Source organism: Scyliorhinus torazame, chromosome 7, assembly GCF_047496885.1.
Source record: "Scyliorhinus torazame isolate Kashiwa2021f chromosome 7, sScyTor2.1, whole genome shotgun sequence".
NCBI classification, from domain to species: domain Eukaryota; kingdom Metazoa; phylum Chordata; class Chondrichthyes; order Carcharhiniformes; family Scyliorhinidae; genus Scyliorhinus; species Scyliorhinus torazame.
Genome location: NC_092713.1, coordinates 206,078,939 through 206,099,507, shown reverse-complemented (window position 1 = coordinate 206,099,507; position 20,569 = coordinate 206,078,939). Strand labels below are relative to the sequence as shown.

General features: G+C 46.0%; 1 protein-coding gene across 3 annotated transcripts in view; it reads left to right on the top strand.

Moving 5' to 3' along the window:
* LOC140426803 (receptor expression-enhancing protein 2-like) overlaps positions 1 to 20,569 on the top strand; it is a 276,647-nt gene that overhangs the window by 135,738 nt on the left and 120,340 nt on the right. For all 3 annotated transcript variants that reach the window (XM_072512001.1, XM_072512000.1, XM_072512002.1), the window contains one exon: positions 12,212 to 12,284. In XM_072512001.1, coding sequence (XP_072368102.1) covers positions 12,212 to 12,284 — 73 coding nt within the window. The remainder of the gene's footprint in view (positions 1 to 12,211; positions 12,285 to 20,569) is intronic.

Here is a 20,569-nt window from a genome sequence, read left to right as displayed (position 1 = left end):
AACCATCCACATAAATCCTTAAAGGTGTGCACGTGTCTGTGTGCTGGGGGCTCTGGGGTGAACTTCCTATCTTTCTGGGGGGTGTTTTCGCAATAAAAGGGGCCTGTGTTGTGGTGCGGTGAGATGATTTCACATTCATGGGGGGTGCTTGGGTACTGAAGGTTATCAGCTAAGAAAATGTGGGTCTTGGTCCTTTTTACAGTGATGTCCCGTCCCTGCAAAAGAAGGGTCCATCTTGCTGCTCTAATTTAGCTAACTGTACCTTCTTTAAGTCGTCCGTCCAGTAAAAGTTGGGTGGGGGAGTTCTGTGAGGATTGTGATTGGGTTTAGTCCGGTTATGTAGGAAAAATACTGAACTGCCCAGAAAACTGCGAGCAGGTGCCTTTCACAGACCGAAAATCCCTGCTCCACAGGATCTAAAAGTCTGGAGGCGTAAGCCACGGGTCTTAATTGTTCGTGCCGTTCCTGGAGGAGCACGGCCGAAAGGGTGCGGTCGGTGCTCGCTATTTCTATAGCATAGGGGGAAATCGGGTCTGGAACTTGTAGTGCGGGGGCTGCAATGAGGGCTCTTTTCAAAGCATCCACAGCATCCGTATGCTGCGGAAGCCATTCCCAAGGGGCTCCTTGCTTTAGGAGTTCCGAAAGGGGTGCTGCCTTGCTGGCAAAACCGTCAATGTGGTTTCGGCAGTAGCCAACCAGTCCTAAAAACAACCGGAGGGCTGAAACTTTCTGGGGTAGGGGCAATTTGGCAATCGAGTCAGTTTGTTTGTGCTCGACCTCGCGTTTAACCGTGCATGATAATTGTACCCAAATATATCACCCTGTTTTACAAAATCTGGGCCTTTTTGGTGTTTACTTTGCAACCAATAATCTGTAGGAGTTTCAGGAGTTCGGACAGAAGCTCGACGTGCTCTGCCTTGGTGTCTGCTGCAGTAATAGGTCATCCACATACTGGACCATTCGGGGCAAGAACATTTTGATAAACCATTTGCCAGCTGTCGGTGGAAAATGGAGGGGGAGTTGTGGGATCCTTGTGGAAGGCATGTCCACGTGTACTGCTGATTTTTAAAAGTGAAGGCAAATTTGTATTGGCACGCTTTTGCCACTGGAATGGACCAGAATCCATTACTGACGTCCAAAACCATAAAATATTGTGAGTTGAGTCCCTGTTTGAGCATGGTCTCGGGACTTGTGGCTACCGTGGGGGCTGCTGCAGGAGTGACTTTGTTGAGTTCCCGGTAATCGATGGTCAGTCGCCATGATCCATCGGGCTTTCTCACTGGCCAAATCGGGGCATTATTAGTGGAGGCTACTGATCCGAGTACGCCCTGCTCTAATAAGCTGTCGATAACTTTTGCGATTTCTCCCTCTGCCTCTTGGGGAAATCCGTATTGCTTTTGGGGTCTAGGGTCAAGTCCTGTGATTTGAACGGAACCAGTCATCCGGCCACAGTCGTATTTGTGGGTCGCGAATGCTGTCCTGTGCTTATGCAGAACTGACCTAACCTGCTTGTCTGTGCTAATTGTGGTCAGGTCAAACCAAAATTCGCCGACTGCGCTAATCTTATTTGCATATTCACCTATTGTGAACGTTGCGAGGGCTCTTGCGGATTTTGCCATTCTCCAAACACATTGGTTGACTGGATCAAAGGACAGGTTGTGGGAGTTCATGAAATCAATTCCCAGAATGTGTTCTGCTATGTGGGGTAAATCGACTAAAACTATGGGGTGCTTTGTCGTTATATTGCCAATCTGAATGGGTACAGGGGCTGTGATGTGTCCCTGCTGTGAGTGGCCTGTGAAGCCGCTGAGGGTGATGGTGGCTGTAGTGGGCCACGTGTCTTTCTGGAATATGGTGGAGGATAAATTGTGGTGCGGGACCCTCGTGTCCCAGAGAAATTTGATGGGCTGTACCCGTATCTTTGCTGCAACTACTGGTCGGCCAGACCTATCCCAAAGGGTGTCGCAGACCCAACTGGGGCAGCCCGAACACAGTCAGTCCGTTCTGTTCAGGTCTGCTTGGTCTGAACAGGTGCTCACACTATGTATGGGCTCTGTCCTATTCTTATTCAGAGTGCCTGCCTGCTGGGCTCTCTGTGGCTTTCGTGGGGCATTGCATTCTCGTGCAAAGTGTCCTAACTGTCCACAGTTGTAACACTCCTGGGCTTTTGTGGGTGGCTGTTCCTGCCTTTGTTCACCCATGCGGGGTTCTGGTGCGTTTTCACCGCTTGGATGTCTGCTTCTGCCTGCTGTTCCTCGGGTTTCCTAACTGCGGGTTTGTTTTGTACAGACTGCTCCCAGGCGCGGGACAATCTTTTTAAAACCCATTTCTCATTGTGGGCTTCCTCTGAGGGGTCATAATTTGTACAGGCATTTTGTCCTGCCTCTGTGGCATGGGAGATAAGGGTGCGGGTCCATTTGGCTATACCGTCTTGGGACAAATGGGCACGGTCTAGATTACCGAAAACTGCTGTGAAATGATTCCACAGGCGTCCAGCAAACACTGTGGGGTGTTCGGTCTATTTCTGCCTGCACTTATTCAGGCCTTCTACGGGGTCAGCTCTGTTGTAGCCGATCGCATCTAGGATCGCTGCGTGCATTTCTGCAAGGGTGCCTCCTCCTACATTCTGTGGGTCGGGAATGGCTGCTACGACCGAAGGGTCTAAATTCAAAACTGTGAGCTTCACGTGCTCACGCTCATCCAAGCCGTACATGGTCGCCTGCTGCTTCACTCTAGCAAAGAAGTGGTGGGGGTCTGAGGTGGGGAGGAACGGTATGATTTTCTCGCACGCGTCCCGTAATTGGGTCACGGTTAAGGGGGTCGTGTGCAGGAATTCTGTGTCTCCTTCCGATGTGACTGTGCGGTGGGTGGTTACTGGATTCATTGGTGCCTGAACTATTTGCTCTGTGGGGGGTTGGGGCACTTTTCTCTTCTGGGGCTTTCCTTGCGCACATGTTCCCTGAACATATCTATGCTCGGTCTCATTTAATTCTTCCCAATCCGGGCCGTCTTCTGTATCTAACTGGGATCCAAAGGTGCTCTGGAATCCATTCTGAACAGAAAGCAAAGACTGCAGTTCTGCAATCTGCTTCCTGCACTTCGCATGATCTAGTGAGCTCTGTCTGTGCTCCGTGGTGGTAGCATGGAGTGCTCGTAATGCTGCTTTCTGGTCACTGCACTGCCTTTGCAATGCCTCTACCTGTTTCTCTGTTTCCCCTCTTACCAGGACTGCACATTGCGTGTCCTGATGGGCCTTTTCATACTGTGTCTGGAAGCTGCTTAGGTGCGCCAGACAAGACTGGCGTGCCCCCTTGGCATCATCCACCTCTCCGTCCTTTGCTGCCAACTTCCTTCTCAACTCGCTGTTCTCTTTCTCAACCTCACTTACATCGACCTTGCTCATTCAATGTACTCCTTCTATCTCTTTACGGAGCATCCAAACGACCTCCTCTGTGCCTCGCAATTGTGCCAAACAGGACACGATTGCCATCGGCTTGCGAGCTTTTCCTAAGCTTTTCTTATGAATCTCTGACAGGTTTTCCCACCAAGTATGTCCTATACTCCCGGGTCTTGTTTCCTCATTGTCACAGAATTCGCTCCAAAAGGGGCCATCCTTTCCCTTTGAGGTACTTTCTGATTTCCTCTTTCCAAATGGGACACTGTCCTACTCTGCTGCTGGTCGCTGCGACCATGAATTCTTCGGGGTTCATGAGGCGTTGCATTGCCATCTTTCCTCTCTGCATACTTCTCTTAAAATTTGCAACAAGGGGTATTCAGGCGGTGCTGTAATTATGGGTACGACTTTCGCTATTTTCCGGAATACAAACTCCCGACAGTTTTGTCGCAACAAACGTCTATCAGTATTACCTTATAGCCCTGTTAGTTATACATGCATTAACAAACTTCCGAATAGAACTGCTTGAACACTTGTGGTTTTTTCTGGTCCCAATTGGATTTCTAATTCAATGGTTCCAGGTTCGAGTCCCGGCAGAGTCGCCAGTAATATGTTGCTAACTTTTGGTTGGCTCTTAATTCGTAATTTGCTCGGTTTGTTTAACCTTTGCTCTAGAGTCGCCAGGTATCTTTATGATACCGCCACGAGGTTCAAGTTCAAGTAATGATCAATAACTCAACACGCCAATTAGTAAGATTCAAATCAAAACACATTTATTATACACAGTAAATCACTACTCATGCATAAACTCTACTTTCTAGACTATTCCTATCACTAAAAGGCCTATACTTAGCTTCAGAATTGGCCCACCAGGTCAGGGGACCAAATGGCCTTTCGTTCAGGTCCTGAGTCTGCAGGATTCAAAAGCTGGTATGGACTGGTAGCTAGGAGCGCCTATCTCGTAGCGAGCGTTGACTGGAGACTTACGTGGTTGGCGGCCGCTGGACAGTTCACTCTCAGGGGTCGCTTCGCGTTGCTGAGTGACCCTGTCAAGAAGGACGATTTGAACTTGGGGGCTTTACTTTATAGTCCCCAGGGGCTTCCCGTCCTTCGGTTCGGACCCCGTACCTGGTTCCAAGTGATTGGACTGCGTTCCGATCACTTGGATCGATTTCTCCAATACTGGAGTTGTTCCCTGATCGCTGGGCGGTCCCTAAATGTCCGTTGGCCTTCCTTTGTCTTGGCTCCTGCTGGCGCCGCGGAGTCTAGCTTGGCTTTATTCACCTTAACTGTTGCAATTGTGCCTTAGAATTGCTCATTACTATGCAGATGGCTGCTGGTTTCAGTGCTGTCAGGTTTCTTACAGGTTTCAATGCACATGATTTCTGTATTTGCTAGTCTTTGCCTGTGTTGGCTGAATTTCCCTTCAGCCTTTACGGTTCTCCATTTTAAGTCGGGAAGTGGCCAACCCAGGAGGCTACAATAGTGATGCAAACACCTCACTGGCTCTTCCTACCAACTTTGTTTGAATCAGTAATACCCATATGTCCTGTGGCCGTTTCATTTGTTTAGCTACTTTCAAATGTACATCCTTCTCATCAAACCTTGGCAATGCTTGGACATATTTGAATAGATCCCACCAAGCCTTCGACTAAGACGCTCTTTCTCTTTAACCTCATCACTATCCTCAAACTGTACGTTTCTCTTTACATCCGCCAATTTTAACTGACTGTCATGTTTCATGGCCATTTTCTTAAGTTCAAAATCTCTCTCATTTTCCCTTTCTTCGCTTATCTTTTTCTCTCTCTTTTTGTTCTGCTCAGGCTATTCTTTCTTTGTCCCTCATTTCGTATTCAAGCTGCTTTAATTCTTTTTCATGTTCAAGTTGCTTGATCTGGAACTGAATTTTTGCCATTTCCAATGAGTCTGACTGTGTCTCAAACAATTTTAAATGCTCAGCTACCACCGCAATTACCTCTTCTTTTCGTATGTTGTCAGGTAATGCAATGTTTTTGCCAAATATAAAAGCTTTTTATAAAATCTCTGTTCGTGAGGTACTGCGTGTGACCTTCTCCACCCCCAAAAACTTATGAGCCCCCCAAACGTCTGAGCCACTGAAAGAGCCATTGTCCACAACATACTCCCTACTTAAACCGGAATACCACACCTGAAAAGCAAACACAAATATGCTCACCCCTCACTGTCTTTAAGTTCACTAAACTAACCCAATCACGAAAGATAGACTTTTATCCCAGACAAGCCCCCAATTTGTTATGGGCCAGGGTTTAGAGAGCACCAAAGTATACCATGGAATTCACCTGACCTACAACTGTTTGTAGATTTTGCTTATGAGGAGCACAAGGGCCTACTCTTCAGGTGTTATGCAACAGAGGCCTTCAGCACTTTAAATCCAAAACAAAGTTTATTCTACAAATTCAGTTAACATTTTATAAACACACACAATAAACACACATCCCCCCCCCCCCCCCCCACACACACACACACAGCTACAGTACTCTATATTTAACCCTTAATAACTTCCCTTTTACTGATTCATTCAAGTAACAACATCCATAAAATCAGACAATCCCTTTTTTCACAAAACAGTAGGTTTGAATTCTTTACAGAAAACAGGAATCTCTTTTAAATTATCAAGTGATCTGGGCACCTTCTAACATAGAGAGAGACCAAAATAAACCTTCTTTGTCTGAATGCAGCTCCCAACTGTCTAAACCGAAAGTAAAACACAGACCACAAACAGCTCCCAGCTCAAAATAAAAGTAAAAGACAGAACAACAGCCCAGCTCCATCCACACAATGACATAACTGAAGCTATTTGATAAACACACTTTTCTTAAAAGGGACATTCCCATTACAGTACCTCCTTTACCAGTGGAAACTTTCAAGGATTCATGATGTCGAACGCCATTAACACATCCGAAGGCGCCTTACCATCCATCGCCTAATGGTCTGGCTGAACAGGCAGTACAAACATTCAAAACCAGAATGAAGATATGAAATTGGTGCGATTCCTCTTTGATTATAGAACCATGCTGCACATGACGACGGGCATCACACCAGCGGAATTATTAATCGGATGATGACTGTGTACCAGGCTCAGCAAGTTGTTTCCCAACTTGAGGGGGGTGGTCGGCAAAGTTGAGTCAAAGCAGGAAACCCAAAAAAGGAATTACGACACAAGAAGACCTGGAAGCACCTTCAGAACAGGAGATGTGGTTTGTGTGCGGATCTTTGGAGGTCGTCCCAATGGATCCCAGGGGTCGTGCTGGAAAAGACGGTCCTTGTTTCTTACAAAGTCAATCCAAGGGAAGGCCGTGAGAAAACACCTGGAATCACCTGAGATTTTGATTTTATTTATTGTCACATGTACCGAAGTACAGTGAAAAGTTTTTTTCTGCAGCCAAGGGGACGTACACAGTACGTATATAATAGACAAAAAAAGAATAAACAAGAGTACATTGACAAATGGTGCATCAACAAACAGTGATTGGTTACAGTGTGGAACAAGGGGCCAAACAAAGCAAATACATGAGCAAGAATAGCATAGGACGTCGTAAATAGTGTTCTTACAGGGAACAGATCAGTCCGAGGGAGAGTCGTTGAGGAGTCTAGTAGCTGTGGAGAAGAAGCAGTTCCTATGTCTGGATGTGCGGGTCTTCAGACTTCTGTATCTTCTCCTGATGGAAGCGTCTGGAAGAAGGCAAAGCCTGGATGGGAGAGGTCCCTGATCATGCTGTCTGCCTTCCTGAGGAAGCGGGAGGTGTAGACAGAATCAATGTGCGGGTGGCAAGCTTGTGTGATGTGTTGGGCTGAGTTCACCACGCTCTTGCAGTTTCTTGCGATCTTGGGCCGAGCAGGTGCCATACCAATATGCCAGATAGGATGCTCTCTAAGGCACATCCATAGAGGTTTGTGAGAGTCGATGCAGACATGCCAAATTTCTTTAGCTTCCGTAGGAAGTACAGACGTTGTTGAGCTTTCTTGACTGTTGCATCAATGTGAGTGGACCAGGGCAGACTGTTGGTGATGGTGACCCCCAGGAACTTAAAGCTGTTGACCATCTCCTCTGAGCCATTAATGCAGGGTGGGGGGGGGGGGGGGGAAAGAGAGAGAGAGAGAGAGAGGGGTGGGGTCGTGCTACGCTTCCTGAAGTCGATGATCAATTCTTTGGTCTTTCCGACATTTAGAGAGAAGTTGGAAACCCACTCCAGCGGAGACTTTGATGCCCGTTGTGACTATTTTCAGACTAAGCCTATGGCCAAGAGTCCTTCCCCCCACCCCCCCCCCCCCCCCCCGACATTTAAGATTTGGAGCTTGTAATGGAGACTGAGGAGATTGATCCTTTGCTGGAGGTCAGCACTGAAGATGAGCCTCCGTCTGTGGCCCTTCAGTGTTCAACAAGGGAGCAACAATCCCCAGTCCGCTTCACGCCCCCCAATCTGGCTGCACCTGCCACCGATTTGAGACCTTTTGTCAAACGATGAAAGAGGCCTCATGAGAACCCAGGGGGTTCACTGACTGATGTACTGATGGGCTTCATAGAATACGGGTTCCCGTGGTAAGTGGATGGAGGCTCACCGAGCTGGGGCTCGTTAGTGGGACATTTAAATGTCACTTCCAGACTTGGGCCAGCAGTTCCCTATAGTCCTGGGCTGGGATGTTTGTTTTGTGTGCCGTGGGAGCGGTTTTATTTGCAGTTTAAATAAACCAGTTTGGACTTTAACTCCATGTCCCCTGGAATTATTATAGGTTTAAAATTGATAAGGCATTGAAGAAGCTTTCTGTACTGAAAGTTGATATGGCACCAGGAATGAGGAACGTGAGAGTGGAAATTGCGGTGACGTTGGCTATAATTTTCAAGTCTACCTCAGACTCTGGAGTGGTGCCAGAGGCCTGGAGAATTGCAAATGTTACACCATTGTTCAAAAAAGGGTTTAAGGAGAAGCCGAGCCCCTGCAGGCTAGTCAGTTTAACCTCAGTGTGGGAACGATTCTAGAAACGCTCACTTGCAATAAAAATAATAGTCACTTGGGCAAATGTGGGTAAATTAAGAAAAGCCAACATGGATTTTTAAAAGGGTAAATTATGAGCCGAATTCTCTGTTTGGGAGACTATGGGCTGGATTCTCTGTTTGGGAGACTATTCTCTGTTTCCCAACAGCGATTTCGTAATCGGCGATCGGGCGGAGAATCCATTTTTATGGCGAAACTGGGGACGGTATCGTCGCAGTGTGTGCCGCACGTCGTTGGGACAGCCCTCCCCCGATGCTGCGCCCCCGATGGGCCGAGTTCACGACTGCGCGGTTCACTCACGGTCTCAGCCTTGCAGGAACCCGGCATGGCGGCTGCGGACTGTGTCCAGCGCTGCGCTGCTTGCCGGGGAGCTTCGGCGTGGGCTGGTGGGGGGTGGCGCATGCACGGCCATGGACCCAGTAATTCTCCAGCCATTTATCTCGTGGAGGCCGGGCATTTTACGTGGTGCAGCTGCTAACCCCTCACTGGTTGCAGCATCAGTGAGGGGGCACCGCCGATTTCTTACACGGATCCTCCTCACTTAGGGTCTGATTCTGAGGCTATGTTCTCCCGCCAGAGCTGAATTGCACCAGTTTTATGATCCATGGGATCCTGCTATCGGGTTGCCATTTTGAACGGGCAGTCTGAGGTCCCGTGGCCAGAATCCGCCCGCAATTCAAATCGGTCCCGCCCCCTGCACGACAGCGCCCCACCCCCGGACTGCCTGGCTGCCTTCCCCACCCCCATGTACGGGAATGACCCAACCTGCCCCCGCCTCCAGGATCCCCGGTAATAGGGGAATGCTCGCGGGACCCCTGTAATAGTGGGACACCCCCTTCCCACCGGGTCCCCTGTAATAATGGAAAACCCCCTCCCCAGACCCCTATAATAGGAGGACCCCTCAGAGACGCCTGTAATTGGGAGACCCACCCACAGGGACCCACTGCCTGAAGGAACCTCCTCCACAAACCACCCCCACACACACAGACCCCCCCACCCCCCCAGAAAAGAGACCCCTGTCTGGAAGCTAGAAAGCAGTCCAGACAAGGACAGTGGGAAACATTACAGCAGTAATACTTACCTTGCAGCTCCACGTGTTAATTTCTTGAAGGAGAGCAGCTGTGCCTGCATCTGGTTCCCACAGATCCACCATCTGCCAGCCATTCATAGCCTTCTGGCTGTGGTCTGTGATTGACAGCTTCTACAAACCATCTGCAGCTTTGATCCATTCATATCCCTTCATCCTGCAGTGTCCAAAGTGGTGAAACCCCAATGCCTGTGGGGCCCTCGGATGGACTTTGGGGGAGACTCCTATAAGTTGTTACCCCCTCAGTCCACCACATCAAGGCGATGCTGGGAAATAGTAATTCTCGCCCACGTGATTCCCAGCCCAGAAGACCGGAGAATCACACCGTCCCGGAGAATATGGTGCCCGGCTAGTTAAGAGTATACAAAAGGGTCATTAAGACCCGTTTCCATCCACTGGTATCTTCCTACTGGCGCACAGATACAAAACCTGATCCTGCCGCCAACAGGATGCTGGAGTATCGCACTCGGGAGTCAATCCTGTTTTAATCCCGAACGCCTGATTCTCCGCCGCAACGGGAACCCCGCTATCGCGGCGGAGAATTTTGTCCCATATATATTTAACTTGCTTGAGCTTTTCATGAGGTTACTGAGAGGGTTGATGAGGATAATACTGTTGGGTGTGGTGCACATGGACTTCCAAAAGGCATTTGATTAAGTGCCTCACCACAGACATGTGAGCAGCGTTAGAGCTCATGGAATCAAAGGGACAGTCGCAATATGAATGCAAAATTGGCTGAGTGGCAGCGGTTAATGGACGATTTTCTCGACTGGAGGAAGGTTTGTAATTGAGTTCCCCCGATGGTCATGTTAGGATTCTGCCCTTCCTGAAATATTTAATGCCCTATACCTTGGTGTAAAGGGCACAATTTAAAAATTTGCAGATGATACAAAGTTTGGAAGTATTATGAACTGTAAGGAGGATAGTGTAGAACTTCAAATGGACATAGACTGGTTTGATGATGGGCAGACAAACAGATTAATTTTTAAAACTAAATTTAGAGTACCCAATTCTTTTTTTTCCAATTAAGGGGCAATTTAGCGTGGCCAATCCACCTAACCTGCACATCCTGGTGTTGTGGGTGTGAGACCCACACAGACACTGGGAGAATGTGCATAATCCACACGGACAGTGAACCAGGGCCGGGATTGAACCCGGGTCCTCAGCGCTATGAGGCAGCAGTGCCAACCACTGCGCCACCGTGCCACTCTCAACAACAGATCAAATTTAACACAGGGAAGTGTGAAGTGACTAATCTTGGCAGAAAGAATGCAGAGAGACAAAAGAAAATAATGGGCACAATTCTAAAGAGGTGCAGGATCTGAGAGACCTAGGTGTACATGTGCATAAATCTTTGATGGTGGCAGAACAGGTTGAGAGGACAATTAATAAAGTGTTTGGTATCCTAGGCCAAAGGGGCATAGAATACAAAAAGCAAGAAAGTTGTGTTAAGCCAGTGTAAAACATTGGATCAGCCTCAGCTGCAGAATTGTGGCCAGCACTGGGAGCCATGAAAGAGGTAAAGATATTCAAGAGAGTGTAGAAATTATTCACGACAATAATAATAATCTTTATTCGTGTCACAAGTAGGCTTACATTAATTCTGCAATGAAGTTGCTGTGAAAATAGTTGCTGGGATGAGGAACATCAGTTACGTAGTTATATTAGAGAAGTTGTGATTGTTTTCCTTGGAGAAGGTCAGGTTGAGAGGAGCTTTGGTGGATTTATTAAAATTATGAGGGATCTGAGGAGGGTAGATGGGGAGAAACTGTTCTCATTGGTGGAAGGATGGTGAACGAGAGGGCAGAGATTTAAGGTGAATGGGAAAAGAAACAACTGTGACAGAAGGGAAAGCATTTTTGTGCAGCGAGGGATTGGGATCTGGAATGCACTGCCTAAGAGGTAGAGGCATGTTCAATTAGGGCATTGAAAAGGAAATTAGATTATCAGAAAGGGAGGCATGTGCTAGGGCAGCACGGTAGCATAGTGGTTAGCACTGTTGCTTCAGAGCTCCAGGGTCACAGGTTCGATTTCCGGCTTGGGTCACTGTCTGTACGGAGTCTGCACATTCTCCCTGTGTTTGTGTGGGTTTCCTCCAGGTGCTCCGGTTTCCTCCCAAAGTCCAAAGATGTGCAGGTTAGGTGAATTGGTTATGCTAAATTCCCTTTAGTGTCCAAAAAGGTTAGTTGGGGTTACGGGGATAGGGTGGAGGTGTAGGGATAGGGTGGAGGCATGGGCTTAGGTAGGGTGGTCTTTCCAAGGGCAGACTCAATGGGCCGAATGGCCTCCTTCTGCACTGTAAATTCTATGATACGCAGAGTAGTTGGGGGAATAGCAATCGGTTAATTGCTTCTTCTGGCAGCCAGCATAGACACAATGGGCCAAATGACTTCCTGCTGCGCAATAATCATTCTGTGATTCCTGTAGAATTGAAGTTTTAATTAATTCAGGAAAGGATCGCAACTGGTCTTGAATCGTAGGTCAAGGATGCATATTCAAATTCTGAGGTGCCCAGTCGACCTTTCTCATTAGCAATCCAACATTTTGACTTTGTCTCTTCATTCGTACACCAGTTATTAAACTGTGCACACTGACCTACTGATCGGAGTCCTGCTCACTGTTTTTGCTACTGACTATATTGTTTGATGATTCTTCCCCTCCTTTTATTCACTAATCATACTCTTTGTGTTCCCACAGGCTAATATTTGGCACACTGTACCCAGCATATTCCTCCTACAAGGCAGTGAAAACAAAGAACGTTAAGGAATATGTAAGTAATTTTAAATTTGAAGAGTACCATTGTTAGGAAATACAGGTTGTATTTATGGTTTCTAGGAATAAGATATAGCCTTAAGTTTATTTCATGTGTTTATTTGTGGGTTAAAAAGGTGAAACTTGGCTAGAGTTTCACTTTAGAGTGGAACTGTTTGTATATCTGCATTTTGAATGAGGGGTTACAACACTTGAAGGGAAGTCAATTCAATGAAAGCACAAAATAGAAAAGTATGTGCTGTTGCTCAGCAACAGGGGATTGGAGAAATGGCAGGGAAGCTAAATTATTACTTTGTGAGTGGTATCACAAAGGAAGATACAGGAAATCTCCCAGATGTGGAAATCCAAAGTTTTAGGGAGAATGAGGAGCTGAAGGAAATTGGTACAAGTAAAAAGGTTGTATTGGAGGAATTAATGGAAGGACGTGGAGGCTTTGGAGCGGGTGCAGAGGAGATTTACCAGGATGTTGCCTGGTATGGAGGGAAAATCTTATGAGGAAAGGCTGATGGACTTGAGGTTGTTTTCGTTGGAGAGAAGAAGGTTAAGAGGAGACTTAATAGAGGCATACAAAATGATCAGGGGGTTGGATAGGGTGGACAGTGAGAGCCTTCTCCCGCGGATGGAAATGGCTGGCACGAGGGGACATAACTTTAAACTGAGGGGTAATAGATATAGGACAGAGGTCAGAGGTAGGTTCTTTACGCAAAGAGTAGTGAGGCCGTGGAATGCCCTACCTGCTACAGTAGTGAACTCGCCAACATTGAGGGCATTTAAAAGTTTATTGGATAAACATATGGATGATAATGGCATAGTGTAGGTTAGATGGCTTTTGTTTCGGTGCAACATCGTGGGCTGAAGGGCCTGTACTGCGCTGTATCGTTCTATGTTCTATATGTTCTATGGGGACTGAAAGTTGCTAAGTCCCCAGAACCGGATATTATGCATCCCAGAGTCTTGAATGCGGTTGAAATAAAGATCGTGGATGCATTGGTGATCTATAGATTCTGGAATGGTTCCTGAAGATTGGAAGGTAGCAAATGTCATACCTCTATTTAAGAAGGGAGGGAGAGAGAAAACAAGGAACTACAGATCTGTTAGCCTCACATCAGTGGTAGGGAAAATGCTAAAATCTATTATAAAGGATTAATGGACTCTTGGATAATCGTGGTCTGATTGGGCATAGTCAGCATGGATTTTATGAATGAGAAGTTACGTTTGACGAATGTGGGTTTTTTGAGGATGTCTCAACAAAATTGATAACAGACAGTTAATGGATGTAGTATATTTGGATTTTAAGAAGGCCTGTGATAAATTCCCTCACAGGTGGTTGACTAGCAAAATACAAACACATGGGATTGGAGGCAATATACTGGCAAGGATTAAGTATTGGCTAACAGGCAGAAAACCAAAAGTAGGAATAAACAGGTATTCTTGAGTTAGCAGGCTGTGGCTAATGGGGTATCACAAGGATCAGTAATTCGTCCCCAACTGTTCACACGGTCACGGATGATGCAAAGCTAGGCGGGAATGTGTGTTGTGCAGAATATAAAGTGGTTACAGGAGGATTTGGACAAACTTAGTGAGTGGGCAAGAACTTGGTAGAGGGAATATAATGTGGAAAAAATCTGAGGTAATCCACTTTGGTAGAAGCAACAGATGTGCAGAGTATTTCTTAAATGATAAGGAATTAAAAAGTGTGGATGCACAAAGGGATCTGGGTGCTCTTGGCCATAGTCGCCGACGGCTACCATGCAGCAAGCTATTCGGAAGGCTAATGTACCGTTAATGTGTATTGCAAGAGGATTTGAGTACAGGAGTAGTGATGTCTTGCTTCAATTGTATAAGAGCTTTGGTTAGACCAGACCTGGAGCACTGTGTGCAGTTTTGGTCCCCTTACCTCAGAAAAGGATATTATTGCCATAGAGGGAGTGCAACAAAGGCTCACCAGACTTGTTCCGGGGTTGGCAAATCTTTCTTATGAAGAGAGATTGAACAATTGGGCCTGTATTCTCTCGGGTTTAGAAGAATGAGAAGTTCTCATTGAAACCAACAAAATACTTCAAGGAACGGGCAGGGTAGATGCAAGTAAGATGATTCCCCTGGTTGGGGAGTTTCGACTGGGGGTGCAATTTCAAAATAAGTGGGAAGCCACTTATGACGGAGATGAGAAGAAATTCTTTTAATCAGAGGGTTGTAAATCTTCGCAATTCTCTACTCCAGAGGGCCATGGCAACTCAGTCATTGAGTATGGTTCGGGCAGGGATATATTTCTGATTAACAATAACGTAAAGAGTTATGGGGATAGTGGGTGTAAAAGACACTTAAGTTACCAATCCGCCATTTTCATATTGAATGGTGGAGCGGGCTCGACAGGCTAAATGGCCAACTCCTGTTCCTATGGAGAGAGATGCACAGATATACAAGGTGACCCAGGTGAAGCAACATTCAACAAAAAGTTCCATAACAGGCAGGACATGGAAAGGAACAGATAGCAAGTCACAAACTAAAGAAGAAGCCAAATGCAGAGTGGAACGGGAAAGGAGCTAAGAAAACCTTCTAGTTAAAGGAAAAGAACAGGAATCTGGAAAAGGTCCTGTGAAGTGAAGTCACGAGTGAGGAGCAGAAGAAGGCCCCAAGTTGAAAAAGAGAAGCTCCAATAAAGAGACGTAAAGCAAAAGAGTCTTGCGAGAAGCTTGAAAATCCAAGGAGACAGCTGAAGATCAGTAAACACTATACTATTTGGCCTGTGAGGCAGTGGTGTTCTGTTGGTATGGCTGAGTATCTGAAAGAGTGTGGAAGGTGAAACTTAAATGCATGCGTTGATTCAGGGGAGAGGAACATTGGAAGGAGAGGTTAAAACCCTACAAGTACATTATTGATGAGGGCATTCGAGAGAAAGTGCAGTTTGGGAGGAGACTAAAAGGCATATTCTTTGAGATTGGAAATTGGAAATCCTTGTATGAAAGCCGGAGTCGCAGTGAGACCAGTTCGTTCAGTGTGACAAGCATCTTGTGGGTGGGGGTGGATGGGAAATCCGTAAATGTTGTTTTGGGTGGCACTTGTCACTTGGTTTCAGGTTGTGGGGTGTCTAACCACAATTTGCCTATTGGTTAACATGGACTATGTATTTACTGTGCACATTCGAGTACAGAATAGATTTTGGAACTTGTAATATTCTTGCAGTCTGTCAAGGTATTGTTGTGGATGAAGGAGTAATGTGTTACATTTCATCTTTTTCTTTTGAATAAACATTTTATTCTTTTGTTAAAAGTTCATCAACAAACTCTATGACCCTATTCAGTAGCTGCCCTCCAGGATTCTAAACCAAAAATCAAAGTTAGGATCTATAAGTCGGGTTCCAGCTGGGATCCAACTTGGCTGGTAGTAACATCAGCTGGGATCACAACACCATGTTAGATCTGGAGGGGGGGGGGGGGTTCTGCGCTCCCCACGGTAGGTGGCAGGATCTTCTGGTCCTGCCACTGTCAATGGGAATTCCCATTAAATCCACCCCCGCCCCCTACCGGATAACCCGCCGCGGGAGTTCACCGTCGGCAGCACCAGAAGGTTCCACGTGCATGAATGGCTGGAAAATTCCGGCCCTGATCTTGCATAAAAAAGCAAGTAGCGCAGTCAGGTTCCCATACTCAGAATCCTATTGTTTACATATGGTTGTACATGGGAGACTTAGAAAAGTCAGGTAGGCTGTAAATCACATCATTTCAATATACTATGATGTATTTTCATTGTCTTGGACTTACAACTACTTCTAAAGAACCTAACCAACTGCAGGTTCAAAAACGTACAGGCTAACTGGAGGTTTCTTTCCACCTCCTAAGGATGATGAAATAAAGTTTCAGAACACAAGTTTGATGTGCAATCCACAACATTTAACTTGTATTTTCCGGAAGAAATGCCAATTGTTCCAACAAGCCTGGAAGCATGCTATTTAGAGTTGAAGTATCTATTGCATCTTCAGTCAGTTCCCTGTCCGGGTCATGATAATTAGACATTAATTTTTTTTAAAATTTTTTTTTTTAAAGTCATCTCAGCTTATCAACGCAGAATGACACTCGAGACTCCTCGTTTCAGCATCCAGTTAGCCGCTTAAATTATTCCAGATTTTGTTTCCATTACTCTGCCTGTTAGTGGACTTCACATGTCATAAATCTGTTCGAAGAACTTCTTTAATATCATTCTTAAATTTGCCTTATACTGCTTTAAACTTGTGGCCCCTTCTTCAATTCTTGTAGGTTAGAGTGATTTTTCATAAGACCATAAGATATAGGAGCAGAATTAGGCCATCCGGCCCATCGTGTCTACTCCGCCATTCAATCATGCTGATATGTTTCTCAACCCCATAACCCTGATCCCCTTATTAATCAAGGGCCCATCTATCTCTGACACTCTTGGTCTCTGTAGCCTTCTGCGGCAATGACTTCCACAGATTCACCACCCTCTGGTTGAAGAAATTCCTCTTCATCTCAATTTTAAATGTTTGTCCCTTCAGTCTGAGGCTGTGTCCTTGGAATCTAGGCTTTCCCACTAGTGGAAACATCTTCTCCACATCCGCTTTATCTAGGCCTCTCAGAACTCTGTAACTTTCAATGAGATCTCACTCATCCTTCTGAACTCCATCGAGTACAGACCCAAAGTCCTCAACTGCTCTCAGATGACAATCCCTTTATTCCCGGGATCATTCTTGTGAACCTCCTCTGGACCACCTCCATGGCCAGTGCATCCTTCCTTAGATATGGGGCCGAAAACGGTTCACAATATTCCAAATGGGGACTGACCAGAGCCTTATTCGGCCTCAGAAGTACATCCCTGCTCTTGTATTCTAGCCCTCTCGAAATGAATGCTAACATTGCATTTGCCTTCCTTATTGCCAACTGAACTTTCATGTTAACCTTAAGAGAATCCTGAACTCGCCTCCCAAGTCCCTTTGTGCTTCAGATTTCAGAAGCCTTTCCCCATTTAGAAAATAGTCTATACCTCTAGTCTTTCTACTAAAGTGCATAACCTCACACTTTTCCACATCATATTCCATCTGCCACTTCTTTGCCCACTCTCCTAGCCTGTCAAAGTCCTTCTGTAGCATATCTGCTTCCTCAACACTACCTGTACCTTGACATATATTTGTATATCTGCAAAACTAGCAATAATGCCCTCAGTTCCTTCTTCCAGATCATTAAATGTATATCATGAATAGTTGTGGTCCCAACACTGACCGCTGCGGAAAAGCCACTAGTCACCAGCTGCCATCCTGAAAAAGACCCCGTTATCCTCACTGTCTGTCTTCTGCTAGTCAGCCAATCCTCTGTCTATGCCAGTACCTTGCCCCTAACACCATGGACTCTTTTCTTATTTAGCAGCCTCCTGTACGGCACTTGTCAAAGGCCTTCTGGAAATCTAAATAGATCACATCCACTGGCTCTCCTTTGTCTAACTTCCTCATTACCTCTTCAAAGAATTCTAACAGATTTGTCAGGCATGACCTCCCCTTGAAGCCGTGCTGACTCAGTCCTATTTTACCATGCACTTCTGACGAAGCCGTGTTGACTCAGTCCTATTTTACCATGCACTTCCAAGTACTCCACGATCTCATCCTTAATAATGGACTCTAAAATCTTACAAATGACTGAAGTCAGGCTAACCGGCCTATAATTTCCCATCTTCTGCCTCCCTCCCTTCTTAAACAGGAGTGTTACATTAGCCATTTTCGTTCTCTGGGACCCTCCCTGTCTCCAGTGATTCTTGAAAGATCACCATCAAAGCCTCCACAATCTCCTCAGCTATCTCCTTCAGAACCCTAGGGTGTAGTCCATCTGCTCTGGGTGATTTCTCCACCTTCAGACCTTCACCAGCACCTTCTCCTTAGTGATGACTACTACATTCACCTCTGCCCCCTGACTCTCTTGAAGTTCTGGCATGCCACCTGTGTCCTCCACCATGAAGACTGATGCAAAGTAACTATTCAGTTCTCCTGCCATTTCTTTGTTGCCCATTACTACTTCTCTAGCCTCATTTTCCAGTGGTCCAATGTCCATTCTTGCCTCTCTCTTACCTTTTATATATCACAAAAACTCTTATAGGTTCCTTTAACATTACTAGCTAGCTTACACTCTTATTTAATCTTCTCCCCCCTTATTGATGTTTTAGTTGTTTTCTTGTTTTCAAAGGCGTGCCAATCCTCTGGCTTCCCACTAATCCTTGTCACTTTGTATGCTTTTGCTTTTATGCTTTCATTGACCTCCCTCATCAGCCATGGTTACCTAGTTCTCCCCTTAGCATGTTTCCTCCTCCTTGGGGTGAAATTCTGTTGTGCCTCCTGTTATGGGTCAATGTTTAGAGAATCCCAAAGTGTATCATGGAGTTTGCCTGACCCACAACTTTTAGATTGTGTTATGGGGACCACACGGCTCATTCTACAGGCATGGTACAGCAGAAATGGACCAGTATTTTTAAAAACAAAACAATGTTTATTCTATGAACTCAAGTTAACCTTTTTAAAACAAACAGTGAATATCTTGGAACCATTAATTCAAAGATAACCCCCAAAGAATACAACACTAACTAACCTGTATGCTGTCCTTTTACATCCAAAAGACTTAACAAACATTTAAACAGAAGCACATCAGAGTTTACATTCAATACTGTAAACATTTATAATTCTGAATTCATCAAATGATTAAGAGATAATGGCAGAGAGCTCAACAATACACTGTTTTGGCTGACTTCAGCTGCAACACACTGGAAAACGAAACAAAAAAGACAAGACACACCCAAGCTCTTCTCAGAGTGAAACTAAAAAGCAGAATCAGAGCTCAGTTCCACCCACACTCTGACATCACTGCAGTAACATGAGCAGCCAAACATTTCTTAAAGCAACATTCTCATGACACTCTCGAATAACCCCCAAAACCCTTGCCATTGCTGTTCCACCAACTTCCCTCCTAGGCTCTCCTTCCAGTCAACTCTGGCCAGCTCCTCCCTCATGTCTTTGTAGTTACCTTTATTTAATTATAATACCATTACATCCAATTCCAGCTTCTCCCTCTCAAGCTGCAGGGTAAATACTATCCTATTTTGGTCACTGCCCCCTAAGCGTTCCTTCATCCAAAGTTCCCTAATCAAGTCTATCTCGTTACATATCATCAAATCCAGAATTGCCTGTTCCCTCGACGGCTCTGTCACAAGCTGCTCCAAAAAAACATCTCGTAGACATTCCACAAATCCCTTTCCTTGGATCCGCTACCAACTTGATTTTCCCAGTTCACCTGCATATTGAAGTCCCCTATGATTATTGTAATATTGTTTTTCTTATGTAATATTGCTTTTCTTCTATGCCTTTTCTATATGCCGATTTATTTTCTGCCCAACATTCTGACTACTGCTAAGGGACCTGTACACAACTCCCATCGGGTCTTTTTACCTTTGTGATCATTCGGGTTTATGTTTTCCATACTCTTTATAATTTTTATATCTTTATAGCTTTGTCTCTCAAACGTCTGGCTAAAGAGCCAGAGTTTACCCAATCTTTACCTCACAACCGTGCTCTTCAGACTTCATTACTAAAGAATCTACAAGCACTGCAGAAACTGCTTTTGTGAGGGAATATTCAAGTCAGTCCATCTTGCCTGAGGTTTTTCTCTATGGATCTCAATCATTTACGACTCCAATACTTCACCGTGCAAGAAATCATGAGCGGGATTCTCCGTTGCCCACCGCCGATATTGTAATCTGGCGGAGAATCGACTCCGATGCCCAAAGCGGTGCCGGCTTGACGCCGGTCAGCCATTATCCGACCCCTTGGAAATGGCATTATCGCATCGCGCTCCGTTGCAAATGCGTTGGTGCATCATCGGCCAGCTCTCCCGCGATGCTCCACCTCGATGGGCCGAGTTCCTGATGGCGTGGGTCATGTGTGGTCTCAGCAGTCAGGAATCCGGCGTGGCGGCTACGGACTGTGTACAGCGCTACCACACTTGGCCGGGATCTGTGCCACTAGCCGGGGGGGGGGGCTGATGGGGGTGGCCAGGGGATGGCCTTTGGGGTCGCGGATGGGGGGTCAGGTCCGCACACGGCCGGCGCCATGTTATGCGGCGCGACCTCTGCAGTTCTCCGGCTGTTTTCAGTGCGGGAGCAGAGAGTTTCAACCAATGCTGGTGCTAGCCTCTCACCAGTCCTGGAATCGGTGAGAGGTTTATGCTTATTTTTTCGCATAATCCTCCCACGGATTTGCCATTTGAGCAGGCACTTAGCCGCAGAAACGGAGTATCC